Source organism: Lacerta agilis, chromosome 3, assembly GCF_009819535.1.
Source record: "Lacerta agilis isolate rLacAgi1 chromosome 3, rLacAgi1.pri, whole genome shotgun sequence".
Taxonomy (NCBI): domain Eukaryota; kingdom Metazoa; phylum Chordata; class Lepidosauria; order Squamata; family Lacertidae; genus Lacerta; species Lacerta agilis.
Window position 1 is genome coordinate 76,895,893 of NC_046314.1, and position 14,871 is coordinate 76,910,763.

At 41.7% G+C, this 14,871-nt stretch overlaps 1 protein-coding gene across 1 annotated transcript in view; it reads left to right on the forward strand.

Moving 5' to 3' along the window:
* Positions 1 to 359: 359 nt before the first annotated feature.
* CATSPERE (catsper channel auxiliary subunit epsilon) overlaps positions 360 to 14,871 on the forward strand; it is a 31,105-nt gene continuing 16,593 nt past the window's right edge. The window contains exons 1-4 of the mRNA XM_033145437.1: positions 360 to 852; positions 3,219 to 3,658; positions 4,244 to 4,302; positions 10,821 to 10,896. Coding sequence (XP_033001328.1) covers positions 360 to 852; positions 3,219 to 3,658; positions 4,244 to 4,302; positions 10,821 to 10,896 — 1,068 coding nt within the window. The remainder of the gene's footprint in view (positions 853 to 3,218; positions 3,659 to 4,243; positions 4,303 to 10,820; positions 10,897 to 14,871) is intronic.

Here is a 14,871-nt window from a genome sequence, read left to right on the forward strand (position 1 = left end):
GGGGGAGAAGAGGCACGCCCGCCGGTTGGCAGGAGCACAACTTCCCCTGATGCTGCTGCACCTGCACACAGGAAACGATCTAGGGAGTGTTTCCTGCCTGCAGCTGTGTGGGAGGGGAGAGAAGCTCAACAACTTTGGGCCATCTCCCCTAATTTGCTTAAAATTGAGTCCCCAAAAATAGGGGGGCTCTTGTACATGGGGGCGTCTTATAGACAGAAAAATATGGCATTTTTCAGTGAATGTATTGATAATGTTTATGATAAAGTTATTGTTGTTCAGTCGTTCAGTTGTGTCCGACTCAGTGTCTGAATTTTATTATTTATCTCTCCCACCGCTTCTCTCTATTTTATCCAACGCCCATGGTGCAGGAATCAGATTTAAGTGATGCAGTCCTGTGGACAAAAACAGAACTATTCCTCCAGTACCCATCAAGAAATATAACTGATATGTTTCTTCTAGTCATGGAAGTAGATGTCTTAAGGAGTGTAATAGGATTCAAAGACCATGTTACTTTAGCTGTAATAAGTGCTTGCTATGATTCAATCCCTTCTGAAATTTCAGTCTTACTGGCTTGTACTGGATGCAGCACCTCCACACAATTGTATGTGGCCGGATATAATGAAGACGATGCCCACTGGTTCTTGAGAGATTTTTCCCTGCCTGCACCTACAAGTGACCCTATGCATATGGAAGTTGTGTTTGCAGCGTCATCATCCATGCTGCTGTGGTACAGTGACAAGATTTTTTATTCTTACAAAGGAAGCAAAGTCACCGGATATATTAAAGAAGCTGATACAGGCGCGGAATTATCAGCAACAGCATTAGGAACAGTTATTCATCAAGTTGTTATTGGTTAAGTATAGTATATTTTAATATCAATTACTAATGGAAATTGTTGTTATTTTAGTTGATTTTGGCAATTGTAGTTTGTAACCTAAGCCATAAATGCACAGTGTTTGAAAGTACACCTGGTGACTCCCCATTTACACAGGGTTTATGTTCTGAACCGCCGTGCATGTCTGTGAAATTGCATAAAATTGAGAGTTGCCTGTCTACTCAGCAAAGTCCCTCTGACTCGCAGGGAAGAAGTGTCCCCACGTCTGCTGAGCCTGTCGTTGAAGACCTGCTGCCCCTCCAGCTCCCAGGAGCCAAAGAGACAGTGGGTCTTGCACAGCTGATGCACAAGGAAGCTTTTTCCCCGCACATCAGTTGAGCTGGTCAACCAAGCCCTGCTTCCCCGAAGCACAGCTAGGCTTTCCAGCTAACAGCTGATGCGTGGGAAAGTGCACTAGCAGCAGGCACTTTCCTGCATTACAGCTGTTAGCCAGGAGCTTCAGCAAAGCCCTGTTGCACCTCCGGCTCATGAGGAGACCCTCTCCGAAGCCCAAAGAGGGTGTTCCCTTCAGGCTCTGGCAAGGGTCTCCTCATGAGTCAGAGGCTCAGTGAGGCTTTGCTGAGGCTCATCAGGTCTCCCCCCCCCATATCTGAGTTTCCAGGGCCACACATATGCAGTCATGTGTGAATTGAACACGTAAATGCGGTGTGTGTGTACCTGTATGTCACTAGATATGCAGGTGTTTTTTATAGTAAAAAGCTGCCCAGGAGGATGACACAGCTATGGCAGTTGGATACATCCTGCAATGGTGGCCAAACTTTTTTCAAAGAGGGCCAGATTTGATGAAGTAAAGGGCCGACCAAAGTTGTTGACCTTTTTTTAGGATTTTACCCCAGGAAATAAACTGCCACAGGGGCCGGATTAAACCAACCAACCGAGCCAGATTAGGCCCCCAAAACGGACTTTGGACATGCCTGCCTAGGGGCTGATACTATAATTTTCAGATTACTACTTTTTGAGTCCATTGTAAACAAAGTTCTAATGTGTGAATTCAGTTTTCAGTTGTATTCGTGCCGTATCATTGTTTCATATTTGGTGGGTGAAAGGACACAAGTTTCTAGATTTCAGGAAGCTGGATAACAATTACAAAAAGAAAAAGTGAATGTTAACTCCTAAACACAGATGTATTCTTTGCGGATCATTTTTTCTTTGGCGTAGCATTTGTTTGAAATTATGAATTATAACACATTTATTACTGTTATTCATAATAAGATAGTATAACTGTTAAATTATAAGAAAGTATCACAAACATTAGTGGAGGGCAGTTCAAACTTGTGAGAAAGAACATACTACAGTGGTACCTCGGGTTAAGAACTTAATTCGTTCCGGAGGTCTGTTCTTAACCTGAAACCGTTCTTAACCTGAGGTACCACTTTAGCTAATAGGGCCTCCCGCTGCTGCTGCTGCGCCTCCGCCACGTGATTTCCATTCTCATCCTGAGGTAAAGTTCTCAACTCAAGGTACTACTTCCGGGTTAGCGAAGTCTGTAACCTGAAGTGTCTGTAACCCAAGGTACCACTGTAATCAATTACACACCTGCATGCACATAATTAATGTGGTATATCATCTTAGGGTAGACATACATTCCAAGATCTCTCCCCACCTAGCACTTCATACAGGAGGAGTGATCCTAGCTAACCTAACTTCATATACCAACTTCTGGACTGTGTACCTCAATTCTTTCCAAAATTCTGCAAGGGTCACTAGTATGTTTTCAGGAGCTTGTATCCCTGAAATGAATATAAGGTGTGGTGATGTGTGCCTTGCAAAATTTAGCTACCAGATGTATGTAGTGACATTATCCTAAGTAAGGGAATAACAATGCCCCAGGTTTCTCTGGCAGCGGCTGCAGTGTACGGTAGCTCAGACTCACATTCATCCCTGAACCCTAGTTTGTCTGCATGCTGGGAGGGTGGCTGCCAGGAAGTAGCATTAATTGGGCATCCTACAGTTGAACAGGATGTTTGTGCAGTGTTGTTGGATATGAGAGAAGAAAATGTGGCCTTTTGAAAGGAAGAATAATGTGTGTTCCCAATTTTAATTTAAAACAATGTGCCCCAGAAATCACCTTGGAAATGAAAGACACTATTAAAAAAATTAAGAAATAAATAATGTTTTGGAATCACAAGTATACATTTTCTATAGATAATTTTTGCCACAATGCAAGGCAAATTTGTACTAAGGACAAATGTTTGTTAAAACAATCAACCACTATTACTGAAAGGATAAGAAATAATTGTAGTTTTATTGATAATAGTAATATAATTATATACATAAACCAGATGTTATATTAAGCTCTATCTGTTTTTTCCCCTTTTTATAGGCAGTGCTGGAAACACTGTGATCAAAATGAAAAATAATGCCATGTTTTTCTTAAAGTTTAATATGAAAGATGTTATAAGGCTCAGTGCTTGGGAAACTGAAACCAGAGACTTTGCCGTATATGTGAATGCGCATGGTGACTTCTATTTGCTCATAAACAATGGTTCTCATATATATTTCAAGGCTTATCCACTGAAAACTGAAGTACTTAGTGCCACATATTCTTTAGCAGAGGTCTGTCCGTATATATCATTTCAGCACAATATGGAAGCAAATTCTTACTATCTGGATATGGGAACAAATATGACCTTTTGGACCCAGATTGTCTTTCTGGAAAATGTGGGATTGTCTTCAGAAGTTACAATCTACAGGTCACACTTGCTGAAGCAAAATAGCTCTATTCAATATGAAATAGCACGTGGAATTTGTACTAAGAATCAGGTAGGAGAATATTGCATTTTTCTTCCTGTTTGTTTCTTTCTTGGGTCAGGCTGTCTGGTTCAGACACATTACTGGCTACAGACACATGCAAGGCTACTGGCATGTTTCTAGGCATGCTTTCCCTAATGAGGCCTCCTGCCACCAGTGCCCTTCCACCTTTCAGATTCCGTTCTTAGACCAAGGTAAAGTTCTCAAACCAAGACACTATTTCTGGTTTTGCCAAGTTTGTAAACCAAATCCTTCTTAAACTGGACTGTTCTTAAACCGAGGTACCACTGTAATATTTTAAATAACTAACTAAATAAGAACTAATATAATCAAGGTCTATGATTCACTAAATACATAAAAAGTTGTACATTAATATTCTAAAAGATGTAATATTCCATATAACCTTACTTACATTACAGGGATTCAGATGTCTAGGATAAAGTGGAGTTTATATTTTATATAATTTGAAGTTCTTTTAACTTTTAGTATCCTGTTTTATTCTGATATAATGAGTAATGTTACCTGCCTGTAGCCCTTAAATATATGGTATTTTAAGACTAACTATTCATTATTGTTGTTGTTTATTATATCTTAAAGACTGTAACACTTTATCATGACCATGATTATTCAAGCGAGGACGATTATGAAGAGGCAATGTAAGTATAATGATAGTTAAAATATGAAAATGGTTAGCAGAAGAGTCAATAGCACACTGAACACTTATTGGAACTAGCTCAGGGCTGGGGAACTTCTTTTTAATCCCAAAGACCACGTTCCATCATGGGAAGCCTTCTGGGAGCTGTTAATTTGGGGATCCTATCTATTCTTGGTTTTACAAATGGGGCCATGGGTTTAGTCCAAGTACCCTTCTGAGACGGACCACCATTTTTCTTTAAGATCTCCATTTTTTACCATGATGAGAGCTTTGGCATGTTTAACCACACATTGCATTTTCAAATCATCAATCAATACTCTCAAACGAGGTAAATCAAGCACAATATCTTTTTTCAATGTATCTATTTCAACAATGGATGGTTCAAAATTACACATATCAAAATATCAATATGGGCTACAGACCCAGCTTCCCAGTGCAATTTATTATTGTGCCAGCCATATAAGTAGCAGTTCCCACAAATTCAGTTAAAGGTGTTTGGTTAACCACAATAATATTCACAAGCTGTTCTCTGAGTAAAGTGCATTCAGCAGCTGCATCCTAAGTTGTCCTTTACAGCTCAGTTCCTAACTGCCCTCTCTATTTTCCACAAGGACTTTAAATATGATGTGGTTGTAATGCTGCTATTATAGTCCAATTCTGACAGGGGCCACTGGAGTTTAGGCCTCCCTTTCATCTGCTCAGAACATGACCACAAGAAGAACCTGCTGGATCAGGCCAACGGCCCATCTAATCCACCATCCTGTTGTCACAATGGCCGGACAAGTGCCTGTGGGAAACCAGTAAGCAGGATTCAAGCATAACACCACTCTACCCTCCTGTGGCTTTTCAGCAACTGGTGTTCTGCTGCCTCTGACTGTAGAGGCAAAGCATAGCCAGTAGCCATCAATAGCCCTCTCTTCCATGAGCTTGTCTAATCCTCTTGTAAAGCCATCCAAGCTGGTGGCCATGTCTGCTTCCTGTGGAAGCAAGTTCCATAAATTAACTATGTGGTGGTGTGTGAAGAAGTAATTTATTTTATCCATCCTGAATCTTCCAACATTTAGCTTCAGTGGATGCCCACAAGTTGTAGTGTAATGGAGAGGAAGAAAAACTTTTCCCTATCCACTTTATCATGCCATGCATCATTTTTTAAACTTCTATCGTGTCACCTCTAACTTGCGTCTTCTCTAAACTAAAATGTCCCAAACGTTGCAAACTTTCTTCAAAGGGGAGTTGCTCACCAAGAAGCATCCAGAACTGTACACAGTAATGCAAATGCTGTCACACTATAGATTCATATAATGCCATTTTGATACTGGCAGCTTTATTTTTAATTCCTTTCCCAATGATCCCTAGCATAGAACCACAATGTTCCAATTCAAACAAAAAATCTTGTGCTGGGGGTAATGCACAGACATTTTTCTATTCTAAGTTGTAGGCTGAAACGAAGAGCCTTGCTGTGGCTCAGTACATAATAGAGGAAGAGCAACAGTTCTCTGAATGGAAAGAAGTAGGAAGTGGAGTCCCACAAGGATTAGTATTGGCACCTGTGCTTTTTAACTTGTTCATAAACGAACTAAAGTTAGAACTAAGCAGTGAGGTGGCTAAGACTGATAATGATACAAAATTGTTCTGAGTCATTAAAACAAAACGAGCTTGCAGAGAGCTCTGGAAAACAGCTCTCCAAACTCAGTGAATTTCACATATATGCTAATGGGGTCTGGAACTGGAGGTGACTGATCAGGAATGAGGCATTGAGATCATGGTAAAGAAGCTCAGTGAAGATGTCATGCCAGTGTGTGGTGGCTGTGAAAACAGCAGATTCTTTACAACAGCGAAGTACTCTAGAAACAATTTATCTGTCTTCTTTTTCTCCCTGTACATTTTAAAATGTATTGCCAAAATGCAGATATTTGCATATGTCTCTTGAGTTTCATTTTGCTATTTTTGAACCAGCTTTCCATTCTATCAAGGTCATTCTAAGATGTTAGGTAGCAATTCTGAGTTTTGTGCCATTGGCAAATTTCATGATTCACTCCTTCCTTTCATCTATATAACTACTAAAAATGTTGAAGAAAACCAGGCCCAGACTAGAGCCCTGCAGCAGCACATTCAAAGTCTCTCTCCGGGTTGATGAGGAACAATTGATGAGCACTTGTCCACACTTAACCAGTTTAGTAACCAAAATAATATGGATACCTTTGTCATATGCTTTTCTGAAAGTAAGATAAAAATCACAGCATTTCCAAAATCCATAATCTAGTAACCTAACTTTTGAAAATGAGTTTATTAGTCTGGCAGGATTTATTCTTGACAGATTCATGTTGGCTTCTATTAATCACTGCAGTTGTTATCAAGATGCTTACAGATTGATTTCTTTATAATCTTTTCTAGTATCTGCCCATAAATCTGAGTCCGACTATTCTCTTTCCTTTTTGTGAAGATTAGTACATTTGCCTGTATGCATGCCCCCTAAAGCAAGAGGCTCGCACTAATGCAAGATTTATTTATTTTTAATAAAACTAAACTCTTTGAACAGCTTGCTTCTTCCGTGACACATCACAGCCTGTTTTTTTAAAAAATTGTCTCAGTTTGAAACACAATCTGCCACATGGCATGGGGAAGCTGATATAAAGTCTGCCTAGGCTCCAAGAACTAGTTTCACATTCTTTGGATCCAAGCCATAGTTTACAATGTGAAAACTCTGGGGAAATTGCATACCAGAATTATGTAACTTATTAAGGCAGAATTTTGTTTTTCCTTGGCATCATACGTAATTTAAAAGTATTTCTCCAGGACACCAATTTAAAACCATTTCTATTTAGGCAAACTGGGCTCTAGCATAAGATCCAAAGCCTAAAACTATTTGCATTTGCAACTTTGGAAATCTAATATTTGAGGAAGCTTTAGACAATCTTAGACTCATTTTTTAAAGAAAGTTTACTGACCGTTTTTTCTGGTGTACAAACAAGAGAAGGGAAAAGGTGCTAAATGAATGGTGTTGTCCTCACCACATAAACACAGATTGTATTAGTTCACTTACTTTGTCTATAATGATTTACCCCAAACATTTATTGCCCAGACAACGTTCAAGAAATTCCAAATTAATTGTATCTCAGCTAGGGCACATATCTCTGAATAGTTAATCTCCATCTGATGCCACTATGCAAAGATTATAGGGTTCAGTGACCAGCCAAATCCCCCAAATTGTATGCTGCCACCGCTCCTGTTAAAATTCCTTTCCTTCAGGCCCAGGAGATGCCTGTAGCTCTGTGGGATCCCCGTGAGGTTCCAGGGAGTATCAAAGAGATCTAAGGCACTGGTTTACACCAAGGCAGTTTTCCAAATAACCACAGTAAAATATAGAACATATATGTTTAAGAATAATAAAATAATACCATGGTAAGAACCCTGTTACTAAATAGGAAGAAAATCTTTTAGGAGAAGGTCAATTAAGAATTTAGAAACATAATGGAAAATACACTAAAAAAAACAAAAAAAATCGGACAGCCTAAGCTAAGATACTTCATCACCACGCTCTGGCTTTGCAAAGAGATGTGGCTTGACAAGTCAGTTCAGCAACCAAATCTCAGAATACAAGATGGGGATAAACAGGAGACTAGCAAAAGGGCTAATTTGGGGCAAGGAATACTACAAGGTAGATAGCTTTTATATTTTTTTTTTCTGTTATCCTATTTTGCAGCCAATCACAAGGCTAAAAGGTAAAGGTAAAGGGACCCCTGACCATCAGGTCCAGTCGTGTCCAACTCTGAGGGAGCAGGCGTTTGTCCACAGTCAGCTTCTGGGTCATATGCATAGCTGTCAAGTCTCCCGTTTTTCGCAGGAAACTCCCTTATTCTAAGCTGTTTCCCGCTGCTCTCCCAGAGTGCTGAAATCCCTTAAAATTCCCGATTTTCAAGGAAGCAGCTCCTCTCCCTCCAGTCTCTCCGATTTGTGCCTCGGACAATCTCACCTCTCCACACTTTTTGCTTGCTCGCTCGTTCCCCCTCCCTCCTTCCCCCAGGAGGCAGCCCTTGCAAGCCGACGAGAGGTGGGGAGGAGGCAGATCCGATTGCAACTAGAAGGCGAGCTCTGAAGCACTGTGGCGAGGAGAGGGGGTTGGCGGGGTGGGGGGAGTGCACCAAACCTCCTTCCGCAATACACGCACACCGGCCCTGGGTCGGATTTTTTTCCCCTTCCACCCAAAGCAAGAGGTCGGCGGGGCGCAGAGATGCGTGCATAAAAGCTCTCTCTCTCTCTCTCTCTCTCTCTCTCTCTCAGAAGAGTAACTCCTGGGGTTTGCAGTAGCTGTGTTTGGAGGAGGCGTTTACAGCCCAGGATTCTCTCTCTCTCTCACACACACACACACACACATGCGCGCGCACACACACACACACCACACACAGCCTAGGATCCGCCTTCCCTGCGACACTCATTTTGCATGAGAAAAGGTGAAACTGACACAGTGATTACTTTCCAATCATTCGGAACGCCTTTCAGAAGAAAAGCGGGGTGTGCGAGGGGGGGGGGAACCGCTTGAAAGACCCTGGAGGTCCTCCCTCGATCAGTGCCAATTTTAAAAAAATATTCTTTTTTCGTCTCTCCTCTCTTAAACATCTCCCCCACCATCAATCTCTCGCTCTCTCTGCCTCTCCTCCCCACCCAGTCTTACTCCTGCTCCTCATTTGTTGTAACAAACAAGCTTCTGGTTTGGGTTTTTTAAGTTGCTTTTGAAACCTCAGAGCCATATTTTGTTATTGTTCAGGAGTTCAAAAGCATGGTTCTCATGTGCCCCCTTTTATCCATACAACACTATTTTTAGGTACGGTAGGCTGAGAGATAGTGACTGGCCAACAGCCTTCCGGGGATTTTCGTGGCCGAGTGGGCAATTGAATTCCTCTCTGGAATACCTATGTCACCTCTAAGAGATGCTGTTCTCTTAACTTTTCTTAATTTCTAAAACGGATTGGGGAGGAAATTAAACTTCTTTTGGTAAATGCAGGAGGCAAGCTTTGGGATGGCACACAATTGTTCCTTGAGGTTATTATCGTTTTGTTTTTATTCTTTTACAAATGGGACCTGGTTGCAGTGTCCTCTCCTCCTGCATGAATTTGCCTAATCCTTTTCTAAAGCCATCCAAGTTGGTGGCCATCGCTGCTCCCTGTGGCAGGGAGTTCCAGAGGTTAACCATGTGCTGCGTGAATAAGTGCTTTCTTTTCTCTGCCCTCATTTCTCTTTCCTGAGAGCTCTTTCCTGGTGTAAATTAATTTGTAGCTTGGGGGGGGGATTACCGCGGCGTGGACTGTCCCTGAGAATCGTAGACTGTCCCCGGGACAGGTGAGGGTGCTGATCCCTTATTTTCAAATTTGAAACTTGACAGCTATGGTCATGTGGCCAGCATGACAAAGCCGCTTCTGGCGAACCAGAGCAGCGCATGGAAATGCCGTTTACCTTCCCGCTGGAGTGGTCCCTATTTATCTACTTGCACTTTGACGTGCTTTCGAACTGCTAGGTGGGCAGGAGCTGGGACCAAGCAATGGGAGTTCACCCCGTCGCAGGGATTCAAACCGTCGACCTTCTGACCCACAGTGCCACCTGGGGCTACTTAGCTGCAAATTTCCAGAACTTAGGTTGGATGATAGAGCCCTATGACAGCACAGTGGGATAATGTAACTTTAGTTACTAAATGACAATTTCTGTCCTTGGGATACTTGTACAAAATAAGCAGATGCAGTATATCTTGGGCCTTCTAGCAAGTAACTAAGGGTCAGAAACTGTTATCTCTTGCTTGAAGGCCTCACCCATAAGTCTGAAGTTCTTAAATGAACCAAGTTTTACCCACAAAGAACCAAAATTTGACACATAGATTCCCAAGTTGGGCACAAACCTAGCACGGGATCTAAAAATCTTGATACCCTCATCCAGTTGCTTAGCACTGGATCCCTTTTGGGATGTTACTATAAAAGCTTGAGGTCATTATTTCAGATAGGAAATCAATATGTAGAAACAACAATTCTTATGCAGAGGGGTTTTTAGTTCAAAGGTCAAATGAATGACAAATACAAGTGGCCACACTGACAGTAAACACCATCACCAGATTTGTGTGGGCCCTTAGCATACCCCCAGCCGTGTCTGTGCACCATGTTGCAATGGGTAGCCATGCTTCCACTCTCATTTTCATCATCTCTATCCTGTTTTGGCTGCTTTGCCAGTGTATCTTTGCTTGTGGAACAGCTCTGCTGACAGAGTGCTCTGTTGGCAGATTGTGGGAGTTCCATTGGCACATTGGTCATGCCAGCAATATATGTTAAATTCTGCCAGTATTGCGGTGCTTCCACCAGATCCTGAAGCCCCCAGCCAGAATCTCAAGTATAAGACTGAAGCTTGTGGATTTGAATTTTGGGAACCAATAATGAAATAAATATCAATTGTGAAAGGAACATATAAGTATTAATTATATTAAGGATTAATTTTAAGTGTCTTAAATATACCTGTTTTATGGCTGATACTTTCTTGTAGAATTAGTTCAACGGGTGTTATGACAATTGAAGTGGAACCATCCCTCACTGGAAGAACATGTATGACTCCCAACAAGGTAAGTTTTTAGCATGAGATGCTAATCTTTCTTTTTTTTAAAGGATGAAAACAACTGAATACCATAGTACCTTAAGCACTAACAAATACACTGTTGCATAAACTTTCATTTTTTAAAAAAATACCTGATATCTTTAATGTCTGACTTTATATCAAATGAAGATGAAGTTGGCATGGAGGACCACATGGTTTGCCGAAATAAAAAAACAACATTAGAGGGGAAATCCTAAGGGGACCCTCCCCCCCCAAAAAAACCCCAATAAGGACAGAGACACATATTTGAAGTAGGAGTATTACAGACATTCCCGGTGAGAGGAGGGATGGAATAAAGTTTTGTGAGGTACAGGATGGCTGATTGAACAGAACACAGGTTCATTCCACACATTTTGTTAAAGATACTTTTTATTCCCCACCCCCTGGGCGGCCCATCCTGTTTCGCTGCCTGAGTTTAAATGGGAATTGCTGCCCTCCCTCCACCACTTCTGCCATCATGGTGCCCCAGCTGTTGCCAAACTTGACAGAAGCAGGGGCGTAGCTAGCCGCTGGGCTGCCGGGGGCGGCAAGCCAAGCGGCACCCATGGGGGTGGGGCGTCGCTCTGTGCGCATGACGTCATGACGCATGCGCACGGAACGATGCCTCCGCCCGGGCCAGTTGGCCCGCCCCTCTCCCGCTACGCTCCGTGAGCGGAGCCATCCCGGGGAAAGGAGAGGGGTTGGGCCAGTGAGGGGGGGAGCACAGCGGGCAGGGAGCGGAGCGGCGAAAAAAGCCGCTGAAAGGGGGAAAGCCCCCTCTTTCAGCGGCTTTTTTCGCCACTGGCTGGAGGCGGGCCGTGCACTATTATATTAAAGATTTCAAACTAAAATTCCACATTCTCTCTCCCAGCAGTTTTGCATAAATATTAAATAACAAACATTACCAAATAAAAAGAGCCCCAGAAGACACAGTTCTTTCTCTGCTATCTGGGTACATATTGAGAGGTAAAATTAAAACCATCTCAAGTATTTGCCTTGGACAATCACTAGCAGTATAATATCTGATACTTTAACGATATCAGGGATAAAAACCACTGAGAAGTCCAATAAAATCAAGATGTTGTGACTTTCAGAGATTGTCCACCAAAACAATAAAAAATACTCACTGTTTTCAGGTTTATTGAGCTTATTGAGTTTATCCTGATTTGTTCACACTTTTCGTGGTTGTGACATTATATGACATTGCCATCTAGTGGTTGTTAGCATACACTCACCAGTGCAATTTTTGTTAACTTTCCCCTTTTTGACTTTTTATGGTAAGATAAGTGATGAAAAATTACGCAAGATACCAACTGCTAAATGGCAGTGTCATATAACCTCTTCATAAATTACGTGCCAAAAAAAATCAAGACGAATGCTCAATAAACTGCCCATCTGGAATCACCGTCAGTCTAAAAATATTGTCATCATATGATAAAGGGTTGAGAAGGACTCTCCTTAACCAGTGTGTGTGTGTGATTGTTTGTTGAAACATTTTTATACAGCCTTTTGTCCAAAAGCTTCAGAATGGTTTACCATATAACATACATTCATAACATAATGGGGCAATCATAAAATAGAAAAGATAATAGTTATGTCAATACTATTCATAATAAATGTCAAGTTATTCATAAATTATTTCAGACATGGATATCTGAAACTGCACCACAGTCACCTGTTCAATAAAATTTCCCCCAAGAGAGAGATTGGAGCCTGGCCTAAAGTTAGAATGGCCATTCAAGCACAGAGATTTAAAGTTAGGGTGAATTTACTCTTTCAAGCACTTTCTTGAGCAGCGATGACACCACATAATTTTCTCAGCAATACATTAATGAGCCCTTCCAAAAATTGATTCAATCTCTTATCACTTGATTTGATCACCCTCATTCAGTTCAGTTTTTGAATTAGAAATCTGTAAGAGATACAGCCTGCTATTGTAGGTTTAAGATGTTTCAGTTTTCCAGGCTCAGTCTTATATTTAACTTTAACTCAGTGTAGACCCATTGAAATTAATAGCCATAACTAATTTAGGCCCATTAACTGCAATAAAAGTTAGAAAAATTAGTTAAAGACAAGCCTAACCCCATATTCTTGGAAATGAAGTGATCAGTGAGACTTAATCCAAAGTAATTATACTAAGGGTTGCAGCCAGAGTATTTTATGAATTTGCTTTCTACCAAGAGTAAGTAGTTTCTGGGAGACTGAACTGCTTAACACCTCCAAATGAGGCACAATTTAACCAAAGTTATACATTGATTTCTTTAGGAGATAGTTAAGTATGTGATCAGTGGGACTTAAGTGCTTTTCTGTAGCCATGTTGTGCATTGGAATGCACATTAAAAATGCCTTATTTTATTTGTTACATATATTTTAATACTGCATGCATGTAAATCACAAAAATTGGCTTTCAAATGTCAGCTTTTAAACCTAGATCTGTGCCGTCTCTCTCCCTCTCCCTCTCCCTCCCCCCCCCCCACACAGACTGCCATTACAGTGGTGTGGGTTTCAACAGAAATTATTTTTCCCCACTGATATTTTGGCCATTGTGTGTGATGGCAGAAACTGTCAGCTTACTAGAATGTGCTTCTTTTCAGGTAGCGCACATAAAAGTTGGTTGTCCTGTATTTCGACACCTGGTTATTGAAAAGCAAGTAACAATGCTAGTTTGTCCTTCTTCCTCCATGTTCTACATTGCAAATAAAATAAAATAAAATAAAATAAAATAAAATAAAATAAAATATAGATACTATAGTCAGATTGGTTGCTGCAGGGTTTTCTTTGATGTTGACTGTATTGTATAACTGGTCTTATCTTGTTTATTAATTGCGCTTCACTATGATTTATAGCCACCTCAGAAACCCTGTTTTGGGGCAGATGAGTGAGATAAACAAACCTGTCTGTGAACACAAGGAACACTTATGTACCAGGACCAACAAGGTCGATCTAGCCGCAGCATCCTGCTCCCAGAAATCCACAGTGGGAAATGAAAGCAATAGTATTCCCTCTGAGAAGGCTGTTCAGTGGCACCATGCTTCCAAACTTGGGGGTTCAAGTTAGCTCTCTCAGCTCTTAGCTGTTGATTGACTTATCTTTCATAAACTTGTCTCTTTAAGAGTCATCTAAGCCAGTGACTGTCACCACAGCTTGTGAGAGTAAGATCTATTGATACTAACTTTTAGCAAATTCTTATAACTTAAAGTTCCTTCATATTAATCCTAGGCCTTTTGAGGTGGATTTTCCTGCTGCAGGGACAGTTTTTAAGCACTTCACCTTTCTTATTGGGGTCTGGGAAAGTCATGCAAGGCCTCTGGAAGGCAGTGGGAGGCTCCCAGGATTTTGGACAGCCCTGCAAGATTTCATTGGAGGCTCCCACAGCCTTCCAGAGGTCTCACACATGCTTCCCAGAGCCCAGGAAACAGTGCCTGGTGTGTGTGTGGGGGGTGTCCTGCAGTTGGGGGTGGGGTGATCTGCGCCCATGGGGGCAGGGCGGGGCGAGCCTTTCTGACGCTTGGTGCCTCTCCGCCATCTCCCCCTCAGCTGTAGGATGGCTGAGGGAGAGGTAGTAGGCAGACACAAGTCCCACACTGCCGTTTGAGGCAGCGTGGAACCTGCAGGTGCCTAAGCTACCACGTCACTCCTAAAAAAAATTGTGAGCCCAATTTAAAACATACAAAAAAAAATTTTGTCACACACACCCAGTGATGACACCTGGGGCAGACCACACACCCCGCACCCCTCTTTCTCTGCCACTGTCAGTAAGATAGGGTTAGTCATGTGGTGGCAGTTTCAGGGGTCTTCCTGCCTTTGCATGCAAACCCTTGGAATGTTACCCCTGTGTAAGTTACAGGCCTACTGTACACTCATTACTAAAATTCAAGAAACTGCATTTGTACTGATATTCTTCCTGCTTCAGAAGATGCTTCTATGTAGGCATTCTCGAACTGTTGACCAGAGTCCTCTGTTT